The sequence below is a fragment of the Microtus pennsylvanicus genome, chromosome 13 (assembly GCF_037038515.1).
Source record: "Microtus pennsylvanicus isolate mMicPen1 chromosome 13, mMicPen1.hap1, whole genome shotgun sequence".
Lineage (NCBI taxonomy): Eukaryota > Metazoa > Chordata > Mammalia > Rodentia > Cricetidae > Microtus > Microtus pennsylvanicus.
Window position 1 is genome coordinate 45,742,724 of NC_134591.1, and position 25,458 is coordinate 45,768,181.

The following is a 25,458-nucleotide window of genomic DNA, read 5'->3' on the forward strand; positions in this document are numbered from 1 at the left end:
TCTCAGTCAAACTTTAAAGGCAGAAACTCTCCATGCAAGATTATTATTATTACTGAAGTGTTCCTTGTTCTGCTAGTTTCACATTTCAACATACAGAAGTCAGACAGATTGTTGTTTGGATGAGTTTTACACAGAGCTGTCAATTTAACAAAGGGTGGTTGGTTTGTTTTTTTTTTTTGCATTATTGAGTGTATTTTATTGGGAATGAGCCTCCAGGTTCTGTAACTTATAAGTTGACAGTATATACTTTACACCAAGATACTCAGAGCTAATAAATCCCTAATTCATTGATAGCAGTATACACGGACCCTGTAGAACAATATCAAGGAGCAAATAAAATGGATTATCTTTGTTTTAATTTGTTTCTATGTATCCGTATGGATATATTAAAAGGCATTGTCTTAATTCTGTACCATGTTTATAGATAACATTTCTGTGCCTAACTTTGATCTTGGTTAAAAGGATGGGAAAGAAAGCATAATTACTATGACTTAATGTTCTAAGCTAATCAGTAGCCTCCTATTTCATACTGTGAAGTCATTGTGACTTTAAAAGGATACACACATAATCAATATTGGAATACTAAAGGTGTAAAGCAGTCTTTTTCACAAAATCAAAGAGAAACAAACTGCAATGTAGCAGTTTTAAGGACATCTTAATGGACAGATTATCCAGACCTAAAGTCCTTGAGGAGGCACCAAATTTGAAAGCTTTAAACTTTTTTCCATTCTTTTTTTTTAAATATTTATTTATTTATTATGTATACAATATTCTGTCTGTGTGTATGTCTGTAGGCCAGAAGAGAGCACCAGACCTCATTCCAGATGGTTGTGAGCCACCATGTGGTTGCCGGGAATTGAACTCAGGACCTTTGGAAGAGCAGGCAATGCTCTTAACCGCTGAGCCATCTCTCCAGCCCCATTCTTTTTATTCTATGTTTATGGATGTTGTCTATATGCATGTCTGTGCACCATGTGCATTCAGTGGCTGTGGAGGCCGGGAGAGGGTGTCTGATCCATGGGGACTGGAATTACAGGAAGTTATAAGCTGCCATGTAACTGCTGAGAGTCAAACGTAGTTCCTCTGGTCTTCCAGCTAGTGTCTGACCATCTCTCTAGCTCCCGGGAGGCAATGAATTTGTACTACATTTTAAATCAAACTGAACCAACAGAACAAAAGAAACACTGTAGTGATTTCTTTATGACAGTGGTTCTCAGCCTCTGGGTCAAGAAGACCCTGGCCAGGGAAGAGAAGGGAATGTCAGATGACCCGTTCACAGAGGTCATCTAAGATTATCTACATATCAGATATTTATATAACAGTCCCTAACAGTAGCAACATTACAGTGATGAAGTAGCACTGAAATAATTTTATGGTTGTGGGTCACCATAACATGAGGAACTGTATTAAAGGGCCTCAGATTAGAAAGATTGAGAACCACTGCTTTAGAGGAAAAGGTAAAAACTTAGAAAGCACAGCATAAAGTCTATATAGTTTATAATATATAACACAACAACTATATAGACTTTATGCTGTGGTTTCTAAGATCTACAATGAGAATGGATCTTCTTTTCACAAAACCATGAAAGGAATAATAGAAATTTATTCAATTTGGCTACTGTGCTTTGGACCACAAAAATTATGGCTACAATAATAGCCCATGATAAATGCTTAGTTAAGTTGAAAATAACATTAAATTTATGTATTGCTATTTGGGAGGGCATCAATATATATGTCTGATACAATTTGAGAGTTTAGGCCTCCCCTGGGGATCCTGCAACACATCCTCACAGATCAGCCTAGGTTATGGTCCTTTGAACATGTATATTCAAACAGATTGTGTAGTCTACAGGAAATAGCTCAATTCCTAGAAATGCGATTCTACCGAGACTGAATAATAAAGAAAAGGAAATCTGAACAGACTAATAATTAATAAGGAGATTGAATTTTAAAGAAAGTTTGATGATCAAAAAGCTCAAGTCTCAGTGGTTTTACTACCAAATTATACCAAATATGTAATGAACTAATAATACCTATATCTTTTAAGCTTTAAGAATATTAAAAAAGCTGGGCAACAGTGGCACAGGCCTTTAATATCAGCTCTTGGGAGGCAGAGGCAGGCATATCCCTGTGAGTTAAATGGTCCTTTGAAAGCACCCCAGTTGATGTGATTTGTAAGGATTTTTATGAATTCTTCTTTTTGCTCTTTTAAAAGATGTGTTTTTATATCCGTATTAAACTTGCTATTTGCTTTGGTTAGTTGAGAAGCTTCTTCACTATTAGAGGTTTTATTCTATCCATTATTTTGATTCCACTCCTACTAACCGTTCTGTAATACTGATCTAGCAGGCATGGGTTTCTCTTGGATTTTTTCATCTCTATCTCTATCTATTAGTCTTTTCTCTCATCTTAAAATAAAACTAAACAAAATCAATAACAGAAAACTCTTACAGATGGCTCAACAAGTAAAGGTTCTTGCTGCCAAGACTGACAACCTGAAGTCTGTCCCTGGATCCAACTCCCACAAATTGTCTTATGACCTCTGTGTGTGCACTGTGGCACACATGGCTTGCCATTCATGTGTATATACAACACACATTTACCAAATTAAATAAACCCTGCAAGCCTAGCTCCTCTCAAATGGAATGTTTTTCTTTCTCAGTATGTTCCACTAGAAGCCTGTAACCTTACCTTCTGTTGACTTCATTCACCATTGGCTTCTTCTTACCATGTTACTAAAATTGAATTCAACTTTTAAAGTTAGCTTATATTATTAATTTTTGTAAGATGTCATGTCTTTGAATTTTCACAGAATTTTAGGGGTTTATATTAGTCACATTTTACAATTACAGTGTGAAGACATTCATACAAAGTCATTTGCAACATGATAATAATATGATATGATAAAGCCCCAATTCTGATTTTAAATTCTAGCTGTTTTGGTTGGTCGTGGTTTATTTTTCCTTTCCATAGTTAGAGTTTTAAGGTAAATGTAACTTTTAAAAGTTAACCTTTTTTCTTTGTTTGTTTGATTTATTTATTTTTTATTTTTTTATTTTTTTTATTTTTGGAGACAGGGTTTCTATATGTATCCCAAGCTGTACTGAAACTCACTTTGTAGATCAGGCTGGCCTTGAGCTCACAGAGACCCGCCTGCCTCTGCCTCCTAAGTGCTGGAATTAAAGGTGTGCGCCATCATGGCTTGACTTTAAAATTGCCCTTTAAAAATAAGTGCATACACCTAATTCTAGATCTCACCTCATCCAAAAATTACAGAAACAAACAACAACAGAAATTCATTGAAACGGATGGAAAGGAGACCATTACAGCAAACCACAACAGATGAAAATACAGAGAAGTGACCTTGTGGAGCCCACTTTGGCTGACCAGCTCCAGCAGGACTGCTGCAGTTCAGGGACCATAGTGGAAGTCAGGTTGAAAGATTGTGAGAGTTAGAGCAACAGGGAAATTGCTATGACATTTTTTTCTCCTTGAAATGTCAGAAAAGTTACACCAATGAAGGCTCCCTAACATGGCTGCCTAAACAAATCTGAACAAGGCTGGCCCCAAGTGACATGCTAACATGAAAAGGGGAAATCCCATGGGACCTCAACAAGGAACTGTTAGGCAACTAAGGAATGCTGAGAGTTGGAAACATAGTCTTCCATGGAAGAGCACTTTAATTGGTTGCTGAATATGTACCTGGAAAGTTATGTTGACTGCTCAGATTTATTTATGTACATATATATGTGTGTGTGTGTATGTGTGTGTGTGTGTGTAACAGCAAGTAAAGAAAGAGAGGCCTGGGAGGGAGGAAAGGAAGGAGAGAGGAAGAGAGAAAGAGAGAAAAAAAGCCAGGGAGGAGATAGATAGGAAAAGTTAGAGGAAAGAAAGAGAATGGGGAAAATGGTGTAATTATTTTAATTTCAAATAAGTTTTTTTAAAAAAAATTCCCCATATTCTAATTAGTTACCCTTCTCAAGTTATTCCTAGATCTTTCCCACTCACAAACTCCGCACTCTTCCTTTCTCTCTCTTTAAAAAACAAGCAAACAAGCAGACAAACAAACAATAACCCAGCAAAACAAAAATAAGAAACACATACACACACACAACCCCTCATATACAAACTCATGAAAATGGAAGACAGAATATATAAACAAAGAACAATAAGTACGAGATTCCCAAACAAAGTAATTTGAGACGAAAACTTTACAAAAATACCATCAAATTCGTTTTGTGTTAGCCGTCTACTGCTGGCTATGAGGCTTACCCTGAAGTGTGGTTAATACACCCGGTGAGGCTCTATTGGAGAAACCTCATTTTTTTTTCTTTTCAAGTGAGTTTCAGTTGCAGATAGCGTCTTAGTTGGAGTGAGAGCCTATGTCCATTTACCCGCCACAGCGCTGAGACCCTTCCTGGCTTGACCATGTTCAGACCCTGTGCATGTTGCCTAAGTCTCTATGAATGCGTTTGTCCAGAAGTCCTGTTGCATCTGAAGGACACTGTTTCCTTTGGAATCATCTGTCACCTCTTTGTCTTCTACTCTCTATTCTTCCATGTCCTCTCTGGAGTAGATTCCTCATTACAGAGGGGAAGGTTTGATGAAGACATCCCATTCATAACAGTGTTCCAGGGGCTCTCCCTCTCTGTACATTGTCCATTTGTCGATCTCTGTTTTAATTCCCATCCACTGCAAGATGAAGCTTCTCTGATGATGACTGAGTGAAACACTGATCTATAGGTGTAGCAGAATGTTTTTTAGGAGTCATTTTATTATTTTATTGTGGTGTTTCTTTAGCAGAACAATGGTATTTGATTTTCCCCTAGGCCAATGGCCTATTTGGTCCTAGGGTCTTGGCCACTCAAGCAGTATCATACATGAGTTCCAGCTCATGAAGTGGTCCTTAAATCTAATTTCTGCTGTACAACTGATAATTCAATTTGTGTTCCTGTATTCTATATTTTTAAATACCCAGTTATTTGTTTGAGATTTTCTCCATGTATTGTACAATTGTTTTCAACACCATTGTTCCCAAATAGATTCGGAAGCAGTGAAATCTGTATTTGAGGTCTGCATTAAGGATATGTACTGTATGGAGCTTTGCTGTCTATATCACATAGGTGGTTCATACTTGTCTGCCAAAAGGAACAGCAGATCCAGTTCTTTTTGTTTTAATGATAAACATTAGTTCTCAATTTTTATTTCAAACTGTTTTACTATCATCTCCTCCAGGAGGTTTTTCTTGATCCAGGTACTTGTCTTATAATGTATGTGTTATAAAACTTAGTGGTCAGTATCATAATTGTCTGCATAAATCATACAGTGCTGCTGGAAGATCATAGCCTATTATCTTTTAAATAAGTCCAGATTTAAAAGTGGGGATTTGCAAAATGAACAAATGATCGGAGCAGCCAAACAGAGTATCAGGTTTTCTTAACTGGCTCAAAAATCAATTCAGTGATTCTCAAGATTCAAAGGATTTTAGTGCAACCATAATGGATACCAAACAATTATCTATTCTTATCAACAAACATTAATGGGGGAAAAGATTGTTTATCTCATTTTTATAAAAAAGCTTTTCCTAACCTGTTAGGTAGCTGCCAAGAAAATGTGGAGAGATTGGTAGTTCCTTATACATAATTAAGTAGCTCATTCTTGCAGATACTTCAATAATTCATATTTGAAATATATTTTTTAATAAAATTGGCTTTTAGATACCTCTATTCGAAGAGGTTGTAGTTGTACGATTTTATTTTCTGAGATTCTAAGGGAATTTCATGCTTTGTATAAAAGCTAAGTACCGTGTCATAGAGAAAGTTAAAACCATTGTTTATGAAGTGAGGCTCTGTTGTTATAGGAAGTGTAGTATTTGAAAACTCTGTTTGGAGAAACAGTGTGGATACAGGACAACAAGAGAAAGAAGAGGGGGGGTAGGGGGTAGAGAGGGAGGAGAGAGAGAGAGAGAGAGAGAGAGAGAGAGAGAGAGAGAGAGAGAGAGAGAGAGAGAGAGACAGACAGACAGACAGACAGACAGACAGACAGACAGACAGAACGAGAACAGTATATATGGGATATTCTCTACCCCCATTTTTCTGCCCAGTGTTTCTCAACCTCCATTCTTTCTCTGTCGCTCTGGAAGTGTTAAATACTACTAAGCAAGACTCAGTGGATACTAAGATGGTAGCCTAGTCGGTGGAAATTGTGAGGTTTTCAGTGTGGTCCTTGGTGTCTTTCTACTTGCATGTGAACCTGACTAGACACTGGAAAGAAACATGCAGTGAATCTTACAGATATTGAGCCCTTGCTCTTCGGGCCTCAGAGTTAACGGCACCATCATGTTACAGATAGTTGACTGAATCTTACACAGATGTTCTCAAACTTCCTAATGCTGCTACCCTCTAATACAGCTCCTCATGTGGCAAGCTCCAATCATGAAATTATTTTTGTTGTTGCTTTGTAACTGTAATTTTACTATTGTTATGAAACATAATGTAAATATATGATATGCAGGTGGTCTTAGGTGACCCCCGTAAAAGGGTCATTTGACCCTCTCCAAAGGGGTCGCAGCTCAGAGGTTGAGAACTGCTGATCTTACACTAGATGTTCATCTTAGTGTATTTTTTTGATGAGGAACCCTGCCATAGCTTTTCAGTGGGCAAGAGGGTCAGAGGATACAGGCTCTTGAAACCAAGACTGAGAACTTGGATTCTATGTATAGAACCCACAGGGTAGAGGGAGGTACTTCCAGTATGTTCTATGACCTCCACATGTGCACCAAAGCACATGCACGTGCATACGCACAAGTAAATAGATCTAAAGTAAATGAATAAGATTTTTTGAGGTGAGGAAAGGTTTTGAATTTTTTTAAATGTAGAATATTTAAACCAGGAGGATATCTTGACTCTGTAGAACAAAATTCTAAGGTTAAGATTAGAATTATATGTAAAACTAGGTTTTTATAATACATAGTAGAGTCCTAAGATGTTTCAGCAGTACCCAGCTATCAAATGGATGCAAAGAGGAAGAGGCAGGGTGGACAAATGTGCTTGCTGCCACACATGATGACCTGAGTTTGATGTCTGGAACCCACACAGTGGAAGGAGGCCTCACTCCTAAAATTTGTTCTCTGACCTCCACACACATACATGAACACACACACACAACACTGAAAAATAAATCTACTCTTTTTTTCTGTTAAATAATTATTTTTAAGTTATGCTCTTCTACACAGACAAAATGGTCAAATAGTTTCTATGTTTTTATGACTTATGTACATAGAACCATATTTTAGAAAGTAAAAAAATTCATTTACTTCCAGGTGTGGTGGTGCACACCTTTAATACCAATACTGAGGAGATTGAGGCCGGTGAATCTCTAAGTTTGAGATGAGCCTGGTCTACAAAGTGAGTTCCAGGGCAGCCAAGACTGTTACGCAAAGAAACACTCTTTGAAAAAATAATTCATTTACAAAGTAGTGTTTATGGGCCATTTGTTGTACATAGGATTGCCATTTAGCCAGATATTTTGTTTGGACCCTCATCTCAGCCAAGGCTTGAACACTTATTGGTACTCATAACCCAGTTCAAATGTTTTAAATCTTAACACTTTATAATACTCTCTTAATCTAGGGAATAGAAGTCAAATTTGTATTTTGAAACTGGTATTTTTTAATACCTTAAATGTCACTATGTTGGTAATAAAGAATAAGTAGGGTAAGTTTATTGGCACCAACCACATAGTAAATTCTCAATACAAGCTTATTGATTGAAAACATGCTATTATAGTTTGTGTCTAGTATGATACTACAATGGAATTTCATAGATGTGTGTTTTATGTATCTCCTAACGTCACTGTGAGGATAACTCACTGATGTCTGACTTACTGTGAATTACTGCAGTAAGACAATGACAAGTTTAAATGCGATCGTGTTCCTTCTTGCCAGATATAGACAGTGTGAGCTTTTTGAGAGACTTGTGGCTTCCATTTGTCTCTTGACTTTTCTAGTTGTATCTGTTTCCTAAGTTTGGGGGCACTTACTTGCATACTGCACAATAGAGCTATCACAAGAATCTCTGTCCTTGGTGAGCTTATAACTCCCCTTCATTTTCTCAGTCTCCGATGTTTGGACTGCAGGTTTCATAACAAGTTTAGTAATATTTGTGAGCTTTAAAATGGAGAATATTAAATTTAACACTAAGAAATGATTTCTTATTAAAGTTTTTATTTTACTACAGTAATGTAACTTTATAATTTGATATGTTAAGGCAATGTGAATCTAACCGGGACTTTTCTTAAATAGCAAAGCACGGATGTTCATATGGTTAGTGATAGTGATGGAGACGACTTTGAAGATGCTTCAGAATTTGGAGTGGATGATGGAGAAGTATTTGGCATGCCATCCTCTGCCCTGAGAAAATCTCCAATGAGTGAGTATTTGTAACTTTTTGGAACCAACATTGCAATTCTTCCTTCTAGATCTAAACTTAGCAACAACAGGGATTTAAAATCCCTTCCTGACCTTTAGTTTAGAGAGGTGAGATGTAAGAGGTAGACATGCGTTATTAGAACCATAGTCTTGAGTTTTGGTTTCCAGATTTCCAACACACTAGTAACAATGTCCAAAAGTATGTGTAGTAAAATGTTTCAGTGTATTAGTTCCGATTCTGTTGACTTTTACCTTAAAAGTGGATTGGCAAACACCTGTACTTTCTGTTGCTAGTACTTGTTTCCCACTTGTCAGCGACGTCAGTGTGAAGAATACTAACAATACCTTTTTACTCATTGTTGGTATCCATTTGAAAAAGGAAAAAAGTAGAATATATGTGCCTCCTTTCTCATTTTCGCTTTTGAGATGTATGGTAGAGAATAATAAAGGATGCTATATGCAAAATGACTTCCTTAGGTGGCCTATTCATTCTGTAAAATTAGGGGTTCCTGTCGGGCAGTGGTGGCGCACGCCTTTAATCCCAGCACTCGGGAGGCAGAGGCAGGCGATCTCTGTGAGTTCGAGACCAGCCTGGTCTACAAGAGCTAGTTCTAGGACAGGCACCAAAGCTACAGAGAAACCCTGTCTCTAAAAACCAAAAAAAAAAAATAAAATAAAATAGGGGGTTCCTTTTGACAGAATTGATAGTTACATAAAGTTGGCAATTTTCCAATTAGTTCCTCTAAAAAATTTTCAAATATTTATTTAATTTAATCACAAGGTATCTATTTCAAGAAAACATTAAAATCCAAATTGATGATGACACATAATTTAGATGCTTAACAGAACTGTATCTATTCACTGAGATTTTTTTAAAAGGATTCTTTTTATTCTGCTTGATAAAATTGTCTGATGTATGTGAAAGTATCCCACCAGATATATCACAGAAGCTACACTTAATTTTATTTCCTCTTTATTGATTAAATATATTTCTTATATGTGGGATTAGATGTTATGTGGTTTGTTTTTTGTGTCTATTTGTTTTGTTTTTTTGTTTTTGTTTTTCTTTTGTTTGTTTTTAGTGCCAGAAAACGCAGAGAATGGAGGAGATGCCTTATCACAGTTTACAGCAGAGTTTTCCTCAAGGTAGGGTTAGGACATTAACTATAAAATTGATGTTCTCTTTTATTACTGTGATTTTTTTGGTGCAATTTTAATTTTAAATAATAAATTAGAGTATTCAAAGGATCTATTTATCGATCACACAGTATTGATAGAGGAATACAGTGTGGTGTAACTAATAAACCATTTGTGGCCATGCAGAAATGTATTCCGTTTAATAGATGGGTCACTCCTCTACTGACTTATATTTCTCAAAGGACTAGGATATATCATACTAGTTTTTAGTGTATCCTAGGGGAAACAAAAATCACTTACACAATACTAAATTCAGAGATAATTAAAATTTAAATGTAAGTGAATTTTTCTTTTAATTTTTGTTTTTGGATTATTTAGCATTTCTTTTAAGAGTTTTAGTAAGTTCTTTATATATTTTGGAGTCTATTGAGGTGTTTTAAGAGACTTCTTACTAAATGATATTGCTCTTTTGGTGTTATTTTTTCTGGCAATACTATAATATGGAAACTTTATAATAATCAATTTTCTATGGTAGAATTCCCAAATAAATGAATGAACTGAAATGAGAAAAAGTTATTGTAACTCCAAAATCTGATGAAATTAAGTAGCCAAGAAGTACTTCTTGTGATATAGATTCATGATATTTATTAAACCTGTTTACTTACTGCTAAAAATTCCAGTGTTCTAATATATTGGTACAGACCAAGTAGAATTTTTTAAAATTTACATATCTCATTCAGGCAATTAAAGAAGTTATTTAATATTTGGTTTGTTCTAGATATTAGCCGCAACATTTGCTTACCAGTCATTGATTCAGTTTGTGTGAGGCTTTGGTATGAATTTCAAACATTTCTTCATTAATATTCATAATTTTTCCTGTAGATATGGTGACTGCCATCCTGTATTTTTTATTGGCTCATTAGAAGCTGCTTTCCAAGAGGCCTTCTATGTGAAAGCCCGAGACGTAAGTCCAGCCTTCCAGATTCTGATTAAGATTGTACTGTATTGTTTACCACTTGGTGTGAGGCAGTGTTTCCTCTTTCTTACAGTGTTGAGATTGAAGTCTTGATTTTTCCATTCATCTACCAACCTAATCTTCACCAAGATGCCCATATCCATTGGTACATTATATTAATATCACCTGTAGCCTTTGCAGAAGGACTTATGAGGGTTGGTGGACATATTTACAAGGAACTATATGTTTATATTGTTTTCAGTTATATGTTAGAAATTTGTCTTCAGTCGTTCCCAGAATGCTTATTCCTGTACGTAGTCTAAATTTACCTGTAAAACTGCATTCTAAGCTCCCAGTGCATGACGGAACCTCATAGGACCAAGTGTGCAGATTCAGCATGCCTAACCTAGAAATCATAGTCTAGATTACTCCAAAGTACAAAACTGTTGCAGCCGCATGATCCTCAGAAGCTGTGAATTTCCGGTATTTGAATTAGGGAAAATCAAACGATGAAGACTATACAAATATTCCAAAATCAGAAAGAAGTCAAGCAATGCTGCCATACTTCTATCCCAATCACTTTACACAATATCTATTTATTCATTCAGTTCTATGATGGGGCAGGTATTTGGGGGACAGAAAGGTACTGGTCTTGTTTTGCCTTCGAGTTTTTAATTGTGGCTAGAGGGTATGAGTTTTTTAGTTTGATTTTGCTATACTATGAATTGAGCCATACTTCCTGTATGGTAAACAAGAGTTCGACTGAGCTGTAGCCCCAGCAACACCCATCCCTTTAACTTTTAACTTGAAGGGCCTCACTGAATTACAAACTGCCCTCAATGTACTTTTGTGGCCCAGGCCTTAAACCTGTTTCTCCCACCTCCGTTTAATTATAACTTATAAATAACTTGAGGATACTAAGAGATTAAGACAGCTAATTAGGAATTTGAGAGATAGCTCCACACTTAATGTATACTGCTCTTGCAGAGTAGAGTTTGGTTCCCAGCACTCATCTAGATGCATTTCAGCTAATGACAAAATAAAACAATTACAGCAATATTCTGCAACAACAGTTTGATAAATGTAGGTTTTTCTCTCTCAAAATATTTTTATGTGTTCACCTTTCCACACTTCACAGCACATTTGTACAAGCAGCATCTTTACTTTTCTCTTTTTGGGTCATAATGAAATATAATGAGGCTTACTTGAAGACAAGCACTGAAGTGTGATGACAGCCCAGCTTCTAACAAGATAAGCTGAATTACCAGTGGTTAGGCACTATGTGTAATACTATATATAGGGATACTCAGGACAAAGAGATGATCCAGAGGGCCGTCTCTCTGCTTTTCTGTCACAGGAACTCCAGACTGTCTGAGTGCCCAGTGTTTTCACATGATGCCAGGGATCAAACTCATTCGCACAGCCACATCCCCAGGTTCAATCAGTACATTTTTATGATTAATTTTTATTTTATTACTCAGATTCAGACTGTAAAATATTAACTGGAACAGAAAATAATTAAAATGTTTAAATAATCTAAACATTATTTAGAACTAAGGTTGTAACTTACTGGTAGAGTTTGTGCTTAGCATATGTGAGGTCCTGGTTTTGATTCCCCAGCCCATACATACATACAAAACATTATTTTTAATCAACAAATAATTAAAATTTCATGCTTACTTTTAATGTTTGTAGCAACTAAGCTTTTAGAGTTAAAAATTTAAACTTCACAGAAACATTAGAATATCTTATGTTTGTTAGGTTTTGATGAGACCGTTTCAAACCAAATTATTACCCCTAATAATTTGCAAAACAAATTAATTTTGCAAAACAGTGAAATCTCCTACTTAACCACAATATGGTTATTACTTAAAATAAGACTAATAATAATTCCAAACATAGATGCTTCCTCAATTTCATTTCAAAAGTTTCTATGTATACCTCACATGTTACAGCTTTAAATGCAGATGCTTAAATATGGTATTTAATGCCAACAAAAGAACTTTTATTAAATTGTCATGGAGATTTATTCAGACTGATAATCTCCAGAGGAATATAAGCTCTTGTTTATTAACTCCTGGATATTTCTAATGAAACAATTGATCATATGCTCATATTAGTGTCTAGGTGTTTTAGCAGTGGCAAACTGCTGAAACATATACTTACATGTTTTGTTTATTAGAATCCTATCAAAATTTGCTCACCTCTTGGGACTGCTAAATTATCTTTATTCTTTCCTCCACCAGGTCGTTTTTCTTCATTCACTTTCCTTTTCCAATTTGTAGTTAATGGATATTTTTATGAGGTAAAGAAAAACCACATGGTGGTCAGATTGTTGAAAATCATCTAAGTCAATATACTTTTTACAATCATCAAGGTTTTTTTCCACTATTTTTTGGGATGACAGGAAACTTAGACTTGTTTTGAACTCTATGTCCTCCTGCCTCCACCTCCCAAGTGCTAAGAGCTCCAGCATATACCAGCATGTCCTATTGAGTAAAGTCCAGGAATCGTAATACTGCTTCATATTTATATGATAAAACGTGACTACCAAATCATTCTCCTGAACCCTATAATTAGTGAGATAGGGACACTTAGACTATATATTCCCATTGTAGAGACAAGGAAACGCATAAATGCTCTGACCTCCAGAGTTATAACAGTAGTAGATAATAGAAGTGAAGTGAGCATTCATGCGCTCCACCACAAGCAGGTAGGGTTTGGGCTCCAGCACACATGCACGTCTGCTGTCCACTGCATTGTAGGACGTAGTATGAAAGACCCTCTGTTTCCAGGTTCCACATCTTCAAGTTAGCACAAATCACTTATTTTAATTAAAAAATGATTTTAAGAAAACAATTTGCCAGTGTTCAGACATTTTAAAGCAAGTGTGACTGTTAGTTACTGTGGCACTTTGCCTAAATGTCTTTCATCTTAAATATCATGTTTAATTTAAACTTTAGAAGGCACATTAATTTTACCAGGGCAACAGATGAGCCTCAAGCACCAGCTTTCTTCACTAGAATTGAGAAATTGAGTTCCAAGAGTAAATAAAAACAAGATTGAAGGTTTAAATCCTCTACTAGGCTTTCTGAACTTATATACTCATTAAATGTTTATTGGAGTGGTAGGATTACAAAGGATTTTGGGAGCTTCATCAACTGGTATATAGTTAATCACTAAGTAAAACACTACATTTGATAAAGTGTTTCTCACGATGCCACATTCAATCCATCTTAATGAAAACTGCTTCCAGCTGATTTCATTTGAGAGCACTTGTCGGAGAGAGTGTTCACGGTTCCTCTGTCTGTTCCTGAAGTCTTTAGTACTGGCTAAAGCAGATCCAGCATATTATGGGTTCTTACATACTTCTGACTTTTGATAACACCTTCATCAGCTTTATATATAATCTTTCTTGCTCCTTACTATAAAGGATAGTCATTCAGTTAAGAGTTATAAATATTTATCGCATGTTTACTTAGCATACTTAGTGGTATACAGAGATTTCCTTATTCTGACAATTCAGAGTTTAACCAGTAAAATAAGGCAATATTAACAGATCCGCATAGTACATGTAACATAGAAGCAATGAGAACAAATAATGTCTACAAATGTTTACAAATAAGAGGAGATATATCTAATCTGATTCTTGAGAGGTAGTGAAATGGGAATCTCACATTGTAACCCACTCCGGTCTCACACTTGAGAGCCTCTTACTTTAGCTGAGATTGAGGTCATGTGGCAGTATACCCAGCTCTGATGAGAATCTTAGAATAAGAATACTTGGGCAAATGACAGTATTCTGGAAAGTTACGCCAACCAGGTGGTACGTCATACTTTTAATCCTAGCACTTGGGAGGCAGAAGCAGAAGGATCTCTGTGAATTTGAGGACAACTTGATCTACAGCGTGAGTTCCAGAGAGCCAGGGCTACACAGAGAAACCCTGTCTTATTTAAAAAAACAAAACAAAACAAAAAGTTATACCAATAGAAGATGAAAATGAGGAAAGTATAACCACCTTGATGTTACTTGGACAAAAAATAAACAAAGTCCAAGTTAGAGTTACATTGCAGGTATAAAACTGGGAATATCAATGCACTGAGTTTTCCAAAGACTTACTGACTGCTCCTTAATTTTTTGAGAGTTTTTGATAATTCTCCTGATAACTTGCTTTCTTTCCTGCTGCTGCCCCTGATGAGTTTTCTTATACTAGAAAGTGTACCCTGAAGAATGACTGGAGATAGCAGTCAAACCCCTGCCAGAGTTATCTAACAGGTGAAGGATTGTGTCTTTCCCAGGCTTTCCCCTGAGAGAGTGGGCTTTGATACCAGTGATATTGTTGCAAGCCTCTAAATCTGACTTCACACCTAGGACTTTTTCTAAATATTATTCCTCATTTAAGGAACCCAGTACTCAAGTTCCTGTTTTCACCTAGTGTAGTTCTGTTGACCCAAAGAACAGATTTGAGCCTGCCTCTAAACTGAAGAACCGCAGAATGAAGATGGTGGCCATATCTGCTGTTTGTGGTGGCTTGGGAATTAATTGGATAACTACTTAGGGCCATGATTAAGCAGTTTATGATAAATTTGAAAAAAGTTTATACAATAACAAACCAATTTTCTCATTGACTCTGAAATATCTCTGAAAGTAACTTGAGGGCTTTGAGAGCTCCTGTGAAAACCCAATCTCAAGTTGAATATTTCCAATTAACAGGGTCTTTTTATTATATTTAATTTTAAAAATTAACTAATCTTTAGGTGCTACCATTTCTGCTGCCTCAGTCTGAAAGAAATCTAAATGACATCATTAATAAGTACTGTTTAAGAAAAATTAATTCTGCCCAGATCTGAAATTACAGCTTTAGTTAGTGAGTCTTTCAGATCCCATTGTGAGAAAACCAAGCAAACGGACTTCTTAATGCTTTGAAAAATATGTCTCGTCTGCCTATTCTTTTAGGGTTTTTTTCTATTGTATTTTTTAAATTACTATTGACTTTTTTGAAGGCAGACAGTGTTCTAGATGTCAATTTTAAATGAGAAGATAACATCCTACACACTTATAATGCTAATATAACTTTTTAGAAAAAATTATTTTCTCATTATATAAATGCTTTTGGTATATATAATAATATTCATTTTAATTAGAAATAAAAATTACTATGTAATTATGAACCTAGAAATAACAACTATTAAATATGCTTACTTTTAAAAAGAGATGGTTTAAGAATTTATAAACCTGTATGAAGGCTGAAAAGATGTTATTAAGTTCTTGCTGCAAAAGTATTGGGAACTGAGGTCTCATCTCAGGCACCGACAGAAAAACTAGGCACTACAGTGCACATCTGTTATCCCAGCCATGAGCAGATGGTAACAGGTAGATCCCTGGAGCTCATTAGACAGTTAGCCTTACTGAGTCAGTGAGCTCCAGGGTAAGTGAGAATCTGTATCCTAAGAATTAAGGTGGGGAGTGATTGACATTGACACCAACCATATAGAAGACACCGACTCTGGCTTCTATAAACATATGTGTGTATGTCCATAAATAAAAATACATGGACAGGCAACACACACACCAAAAATTGTTTGCTGGGCATGGTGGCACATGCTATTAATCCCAGCACTCCAGAGGCAAAGGCAGAAGCAGGCAGATCTCTTTGAGCTCAAGGCTAGCTGGACCTACATATTGGATTGCAGGCCATGATGAATGTGGTTCTAAAGGCAAGTTCATTGAAAGTATTTGTAAAAAAAAAAAAAATGAGGTCTCATACTAGTAACTTAATAGCACAATTGAAAGTTTTAGAATAAAAAGAAGAAATCACACGCACAAAGAGTAGGAAGCAAGAAATTTTCAAACTCAGGGCTAAAATCAATAAAAGTCGAAACAAAAATACAAAGAACCAGTGAAATAAAGAAAATCAAAAATATTGACAATCGGGGTTGGAGAGATGGCTCAGAGGTTAAGAGCATTGCCTGCTCTTCCAAAGGTCCCGGGTTCAATTCCCAGCAACCACATGGGGGCTCACAACCATCTGTAATGGGGTCTGGTGCCCTTTTCTGGCCTTCAGGCATACACACAGACAGAATATTGTATACATAATAAATAAATAAATATTTTTAAAAAAAGAAAAAATATTGACAATCCATTTTCAAGTTAACTAAAAGGTGGAGAGAGAATATCTACACTAACAAACTTAACAACAAAAGGAAGACATAACAAGAGACACTTGTTATGTTTTAAAATAGTTTAAAAACTTGTGTTCCACTAAATTGGAAAATCTAAAATAAATGCATAATTTTTAATACTTATCACTTACCAAAGTTAAATGAAGATCAGATAAACAATTTAAACAGACCCATAACCCTTAGTGACAAAGAAATAGTAATGAAAAGTCTGTGAACTAAAAGACCAGAGCCAGACGGTTTTAGCGCAGAATTCTACCAGATTAAAAAAAAAAAAAGAATTGATAACAATACTCCTCAAATTATTCCACAAGATAGAAACAGAAGGAGCATTGTTGTATTTGTTTTATGAGGCCAAACCACATAAAGACCCAACAAAGAGAGTTATAGAAATTGTTACCTTATGAACGTAGATGCAAAAATATTCAATAAAAACTTGCAAACCAAATACAACAACACATCAAAAAGATCATCCACCCTGATCAAGTAGGCTTCATTCCAGAGATGCAGGGATGGTTCAACATACATAAATAGATTTATGTAATCTTCTATATAAATGTACTGAAGGATAAAAATGCATGATCATCTCATTATATATAGAAAAGACCTTTGACAAGATCCAGTTTTCCTTCATGATTACAGTTGTGGTGGGGGAGGTTTTCATGTTTAAGTTCTGGCACTGTAGTGCATGTCTGTAATCCTAGTTCTTGGGAGGTGGAGACAGGGAGATTAGGAGTTCAGGATCTTACTAAAATACATAGTAAATTAAATTAAAAAATTGTCTTATGTACATGAGACTTTAATTTTTAAAAATTAAGCAGAAGATAAAAACAAACACAAAAGCTAGCATGTTTTATATAAACACAGCCCTACCAGCTAAATATGCTGTTCTATAATTAGGTGTTTTTACTAAACAGAGTGTTAGCACCATTTAGAATATGCATTATTTATTCTACCTAGTTATCACAGTGCTTATATTATAGTTACTGTTTAAATTAGTCAAAACTACATTAGCTTTATGACATGCTTGTTTAAAGCTTTCTTCCTAGTTTATTTGATTTCACCATCTTTGATTTAGTAGTTTGCTTTTAGTAGGTAGACATTAAAGATATCAGGCAGATTTAGATTTAAAACTAATATATATACCATCCTTTTATTTTCTTTGAATTTCATGCTGAAAATATTTTGGTAATGACTGTACCTTTATATTATGAATCTGTTTCCTAAATAATGGGCAAATTGTCCTAATGCAATGTTAGTGAAGATGTTTTGACTTGTTTAATTAGTCATAGGTAGAAGTAACAGAGCAGTAGGGCTAAGACATGTTTAGGTAGATAGGTCATGGAATTCATGAACACCAGAAAAAAACTTTCTTTACTGCTGTTGCTGTTGTTAAGCAGTGGTTAGTTTTTGGAAGGTTTTGAAGAGGAGGGTATCACTTTCAGAGCTATAACACAGGAATGTGTGATGTAGTAGCAGTTTGTAGGGGAGGAGACAGAGACAGATCTCTGTGTGTTTTTATATGTTCGATTTAAAACCATGGTACGGTATAGTGCCATGTAGTTCACAAACTTTCTGGCTCTAAATTTAACAACCTGTTCTGTTCTATGTCGCTCCATGTACGTGTATCTTAAAATAGCCACAAATTGCTGATTTCTTTGAAATGTATACTTTTGAAGAAATCAAAAAATTAAACAAAAGAAAATTGTAGTATAGACGAGCATTATAAATCAAAAGGCATTTTACAGAAGATAAAAGAGATAACCTATAAAATATGGAAAGATATTTTTTTCATATTGAATAGTGTAAGAAACAGGTTAAAATCATTCTACTATGTCATTTTCTCAAAAATATTTTGATGCATATACTTACCAAAAAAGAAGTTTAAAAATGTTTATTATAGCAATACTTGAATAGCAAAAAATAAAAATATCTGAAATGCCCATCAATTAAAAACTAATTTTACATTCCTATAGTGAAATATTGAATAAAGCTCATTCATAGATATTGATGTAGGAGGATGTTCAAAATACAGTAAGTGAAAAAAAAGCAAGGAGCATGATAGTGTGTTTGTTGTGGCTGTTTTATTTTCTAAAAATTAAAATTGTGCATAATTGGTAGGTAAATAGATGAAAAATGTTCAAAAGAAAGAGAACTGGTTCACCTACTGATTCTGAAGTGTAAATCCAGCACCCTTGGCATTTTCTTCGATACACACTTCACTGTTATTATTCCAAACCCCAGTGGGCAGTCTTCTCTGGATAAATTGACTGGCTCAGATGCTAGTAAGAAAAATTTCATTGCTTGGGAAATAAATGCTCAAGTCATCCCAAGCAATAACCTCCATGCTTTTGTGTTCCTACTTGACCTTCTAAGAGTGGACTCCTTTTTACTAACTAGCTATACAGTGGAGCTTCCTAAATGAACAGTCAGCCCATTCCCTAAGTGTAAAACACACACTAGCATATTTTGAGTGTTTCTGCTAGACAAAGAACTAACCCAAATATGTGTAACTTGTCTCATATTTCATGGATTAATAATATAGTTCCATAGACTGGTCATTTTCCTCAATGACTTAAGTAGGTAAAAAATTATGATAGGCCTTTGTTATTTGTAACTGAAAGATAAACGTTAATAACAAAATAGCGTCTGTATTTCTCTTTCTCTAAGTCTACAGGTCTTCTGTTTGGTTCTGGTGTGGCACATGACACAATTTGAAACTCAGTTCTTTATCTTCCTTTACTACCAAGGTTCAGGTTATGTCATCATTCGGGATGACTGCTGGAACGCCAACTAACACTTCTGCTGGAATTGTCTCGAGTTTAAAGAACCATGTGCTAAAAAAATAAGGAAAACTTAACTATTTCATTATCAGTCATTGATTTACTTTCAAACAACAAACAAACAAAAACAAGAGATTCTTCCCTAAGAAAATATGGAAACATTTAGGCCCTACTAACAGTCTCTACCATGAATATTAAGTATGTGACTAAGAGTTATAGTGTGCCAGGTGCTTCGGTGGACATCTGTAATCCCACTATTCAGGGGCAGAGGATTCATGAGTTCAAGTCCAACCTGAGCTACATGGTTAGGCTCTGTCTTACAAAGCAAAATAAAAGGAGTAGGGGCTGGAGGCCTGGGGATTCAACTTACCTGGTAGAGCACTTACTTAGCATGCATGAGGACCTAGGCTTAACTGATCTGGGATTCCCCTCTGTATGTTATAAATATGCTTTATTGCCATCGGTTAATAAAGAAGCTGCTTTCAGCCAGTGGCTTAAAGAATATAGCCAAGCTGGAAAAGACATATATAGAGATTAGGCGGAGTCAGTGAGACGCTGCCATGTAGCTGCCAGAGGAAAAAGACATGAGCCACCAGGTGTAACCTTGCCATTAGGCCACAAGCCTCATGGTAAAATATAAAATAATAGAAATTGGTTAATTTAAGATATAACAGCTAGCTATTAATATGCTTAAGTCGTTGGCCAAGCAGTGATTTAATTAATATAGTTTCTGACTGATTATTTTGGGTCTGGGTGTCCGGGAAATGAACAAGCAGCCACCAACAACACTTAACCCTTTCTGTACTGAAAAAAGTTATTACAGTTCTCTGTCCTTGTCTTTATAATTCACATCACCTTTTGGAATCTCTCTACCAAACAATGCCTGATGGTGTTGTAGTTTAAAATCAGCTGAACATAATTGCACACAAATCATTGTAATTCCTTTGATTTTCGGCAATAATACATTATTAATATATTTTAATGAGAAATTAATTGTTAATTTATCTTTAGTTCTTCACTGCTGTAGTTTGTCCATCCCTTTGAATGTTGAAATAAATGAAATAAGTAGACTATGGACTATAAGTTCTCTGCCTTTCTCCCCACCCCTGTGACAGAGGCAGGAGACGTTTGTTACTGCCTTTGAAAGTATATATGTCATATTCTTATTATACTGACTATTCAACAGGCCAGTCTTTATTAGATATATCGTTAACCCTCTCAAAAGATAATAGCAGATCAGAAAAATCCTGCCTTCCTTATGAGTGTGGTGTGTAAGTAGCGTTTGTATCAGTCAGGGTCTCATTAGTGCCCACAGACACTACCACAGAGCCGTAACTTCAGTACTTTTAGAGGTTCTTTTCCCAGTCCTTGGTACTGTTTCTTAGTGTTCATCTTATAATTCTGATGAGATAAGTTCTTTATTTTGGCCTCAACATAATTCCTTGCCTCTGTGCTTCCTCCCCTAACCTGGCATGCTCCCTGAAGCATACCTACCTCTCTAGTTTGCTGTTAAAAGCCAGACATTTGAGCCCCTAATTTCTTTATTTAAAATACTTAAGTCACATGTTGGCCTTAAACCAAGGCAATTCATGGCCTAAGTATTAACTGTGAGTAATGAAAAGTGATGAAAATCTACACCCGATGAACATTTGTCAGCTTACTTTGTGAAGAAAATTTGGGTTTACTTTACCCCTACTTTTCATCCCTCCCCTGCTTTCTGACTTCCCTAGGGCAGCTTTCCTGTGTGAAATTCAAAAGCACCTGTCTTTATTTAGCATTTCAGAATGCTATTTTAACATCTGCTGCAGGGGTTGAGAAGACGGCATCATTCTGTCATTTCTTCATCTTAGGTGGCTGTTTCCTTTTGAAACATGTAAGAGTTTGGTTCCTGCCTATTGGTTTCTGACATCATCTTTGAAAATTAAGCAAGGAAATCTGTTTCATAATACAACCTGCCCGTGGCTCTTGAATCTTTATGTACTTGCTTGCTTGGTTGTTTGTTGGCATTTTGTGACAGGGTTTCATGTAGCTGACCTTAAACTTGCTGTATAGTTGGGGCTGGCTTGAACTCTAGTCCTCCTCCCTTCAAATCCCAATTGTTGGGCTTATAGTCCTTCACCACCATGCCTAGCTGATTGTCAGAGTTGGAGGGAAGGAATTTGGGAGGAGCTTGAGGAAGGAAAGTGAAGGGAGAAAATGATTTAATTATACTTTAATTTAAAATATGTGAATAATAATAAAATTTAAGTTCTATGAGGGTTTAAATTGTTGTCATTAATACCCAAATCAAAACAGAGCATATAAGTATCCAAAAAAAATAGTTGATGAATAAATAACTGAATATGACTGAAAAAAACTACCTAAGAGTTCTGGGATTTGGCAAACTGGGATTTAGCATCAGTAGTCATTTGTCAAATTTCTTCATTGATTTTTCTTTTAATTTCTGTTCCATTTTTCTTCTTGACTCAGTTTTAAACATCAACTTTCATAGTTTCAGCTCCAGTGTCACACTGTGATATAGCAGCTAGTCTGATGTTTATGGTTTAAACTACTCACTTGCCCTCATAGCCATTGATTTGCTAGATTATGTACTGTGATAGATGGTCTGTGCCGTTGCTGTCTAGAGTCACCTAAGACACAGCTTCTTGGCATACCTGTGAGGTGTTATTTAGATTTGGTTATTGAGGAAAAACCACAGTACTTCCATGGGCTAACGTCCTGGACTGAAGAAACAGAGAAAGTGAGCTGAGCATGAATATTCTTCAGTTTTCTGGTAGTGGATGATTGTTTCCTGCTGCCAAGTCTTCCCACATGAGGAGCTCTACGTATTCTCTAGAACTGCAAGCTGAAGTGAACCCTGCTTCCCTTGTGCTGCTGCTTCTCAGCTCAGAGTAACAACACAAGCGCTGCACTTCCTCGCTGTTAACAGAGGGGAAGAAGTGGGTGTCAGGACTTTAGAGATATGGCATCTAAAAGAGAAAAAATAATTTTTCTAAGATACACACTGCTGGGAAGTAGCAAAGCAGGAATTTGAACCCAGTTTGACTCCTTATTACCTTTCCCCTGCTTTTACCGTGTACTTAATTAGTATTGGGTCAATTTATCTCATTCCTTTGTGTATGTGTGTTTAAGAGGTGCATATATTCTACAACCTAACTCACAATTAGGCCTGTGAGCATCCACATGCAAGAATACCACCGTGGTTTGGGCTAGCGGTACTTAACCCAAGTACTCCTCCACTATGTAGCAAGTTCAAGGCTGACCTGACCTACATGAAGCTGTCTTGAAATATGAGAAAGTGGTGCTCAGCGAGCACTTTTGTATAGGCTTCAATCACAAGCTGAATTAAGCCTTTGAATCAGTAAGTGGAAGGAAAAAACTGACTCCTGAGAGTTGTCCTCTAGCCTCCACTTAAGGGAGTAGAACATAAGCACCTCGTAGGCACACACACACAAAGTAAGGAGATATATTAAGTAATGAAGAAGCTAAGTACTAAAATAAGACATCTACAAAAGAACATTTTGGAAATAATTGAGAAATTTTGAATGTGTATTCTATTTTGAATAATAGTATAGCAATATTAAATTATTTGGTGTAATGAAGATATAAGCAGATGTTTTATTCTATCAGTTATGTCAATAAATTAAATTACCCATCAACTTAAAAGAGCTCTGAGAGTAATAATAATAATTCAGAAACTGGAGGGAAACAAAGTCAAATATCACATTCCACGAAGAAAATTATTTTACACTTTAATTTCCTACAATGGAAAAAAGCCAATATCTCTCCATATATTTGCCATATCAAACATTAACATCACTGAGAGAACACAGATTATGTGTTTTATGATACTGGAAAACAAACTCTTCAAGAAGTCTATTAGTCCTCTTCCTGAATGTCTGCTCTCTTCTGCCTTTTCAGATATAGCTTGCTACTTCTCTTTTTCTTCTTTAAGTCACGGTCTCATAACCCAGCCTGGCCAGTAGTTGAGGATTATTTTGACTTCTACCTCCTCTTGTCTCTACTTTCTACGTGTTAGGATTACAGACCTGCAGCACCATACCTGGTTTATGCAGTACTCAGGATTGAACTCAGAACTTCAGTCTGGGGAAATAAACAGTCTACAGCTGAGCTTCTTCTTTTCATCCTAAGGTTCTGTAATTCTGTGACACTAAATGTTAAAATTTCGTAGCCACTGTAGACCATGGTCAAGTCACATAGGTTACTGTTGGCTGGGTAATTTCTGAGCATCAGCCTAATCCCTTAGTTTCTGGATTTGAAGATGCTTGACACTGAAGGCACAATTAGCATCCCAGATTCTATTGCCAGAAGGAAAACTCCAAAAAGCTGCTTAATCTATAGACGGTTTTCATGGCTATCATGTTCCTAGGAATTGCTTTAAATATTGTATTGATAGTTCTGAAATCTTTATCATAACAGTACCTTTTTATTTAGTAGATTCTACGGATCCAGTACAGTACATAAGTACTTAATGTGCTTTATTTAGAATCTTCACTATTTGTCTTGCCTTATGGTTAGAAGGCTGGTAGGAGACAGAGCTAGGATTAGACCAGAGTGTTCTGCTGTTTTAAGCCTTGGGGACTATCTTACACTGTTACCAAAACAGACCACAAATTGATAGTCAAGGCTTAACACAACCACAGTTGCACGTTTATCTCACCCATACGTCCTCTCTTTCCCCAGTTCTGTAAGGCAAGGGAATTTTGTGGTATTAATTTTATATTCTCAGTATCTAACACTTGGCACTCTATAAATGTTATTGGGCCAAATTATGAATGGGCTAAAGGAAAAACAGGTTATAGTCAATGGAAGAATGCAACTTTTTTTAGGCATTTTCTGGTTACCAGATGCCCTTTCTTCACAAATGTATTTTCTGAATACTTTGCAGCTCCTTCTCTCTTAAATTGGTTGATTTGCTAAACTCAGTTCTCTCTGTTTGGACCTGTGCTCAGTTAAGCTCAGCAGGAGAATCAGAAGTCTGAGCCTGTAGTTTATCTTGGCCTATAATTTGATCTGATTTTTATGTCCCACATTAAAAGTAGGTTCTTCTTACTTATTGTCATTGTAGCAGGAAATAAAAAGTTTGCATTGAAATTTTACCATGTAAGAGGAGCAAGGCTGTGATTGTTCAGCTCCTCTTTTAAGGCTGCTTTGGGAGTGCCCTGGCTTGAAGATTCTCTGTAGCTACTCTTTTTAATCATCGTTCTCACATTCCACTTAAAGTGGGAATTTTAAAGTGTGTTTTCCTGGCATCTTGTGTTTAACAGTGTCAGGGGTTTGTGTCCCTCGAACGAAAACTGTTTCTACAGAGCCTTTTTTTCTCCCAGCTTCCAGTGAAAAGAGGAGCACAGCGAGCCAGTGGCTTTCCACAAAGCAGCGCCACCACAAAGGAAAGATTAAGGGTTTAGAGAGAGGTCAATGTGGGTTTTCTCTAACTAAACACTTTCCTAAAGTTTCCTTGTGGAAAAATAATGAAGTCATCTCAGAGTTTTTAAAGAATTTTTATTTCTTTTTCACCGTCTGCATTCGCTTGTCTTCTCAGCATGGATGTTTAATCTTCCTAGGCTTTGTGAATTGGTCCAAATGAATAAGTGGTGAGCTGTCTCTCTAGGAGCTGGAGGCTTATTCTAAGGGCCTAATCACTGAGTAAACACATCTTTGCCCTCCCTCTCACAACTGCGATATAATAGCCGAGATTCTAGCACAGTAACCTGGATATTGCAGGGACCCGTGCTTTGAAATGCAGAATGCCTGATCCCCCAAAACAGACAGTGCCTGGTCTCTGCCTGCCTCTTTCTTCTTTTTAAAATTAAATATTGCCAAAGAGATGCTTTTATTATTGCTTGATATTGTGCATTTGTGCCCTGGATTTCCAAGTTTAGTTTCAGTCAACACTATCAGCTGCACTTATAGGGAACTCTGCATGTTGGGTGTCTTAGTAACCTCTTGGGCAC

The 25,458-nt window shown here is 36.1% G+C and overlaps 1 protein-coding gene across 2 annotated transcripts in view; it reads left to right on the forward strand.

The window, feature by feature from the left end:
* The window catches only part of Faf1 (Fas associated factor 1), a 294,143-nt gene that overhangs the window by 175,843 nt on the left and 92,842 nt on the right, over nucleotides 1–25,458 (forward strand). For both annotated transcript variants that reach the window (XM_075945095.1, XM_075945094.1), the window contains exons 10-12: nucleotides 8,303–8,429; nucleotides 9,511–9,574; nucleotides 10,448–10,529. In XM_075945095.1, the coding sequence (XP_075801210.1) occupies nucleotides 8,303–8,429; nucleotides 9,511–9,574; nucleotides 10,448–10,529 (273 nt within the window). The remainder of the gene's footprint in view (nucleotides 1–8,302; nucleotides 8,430–9,510; nucleotides 9,575–10,447; nucleotides 10,530–25,458) is intronic.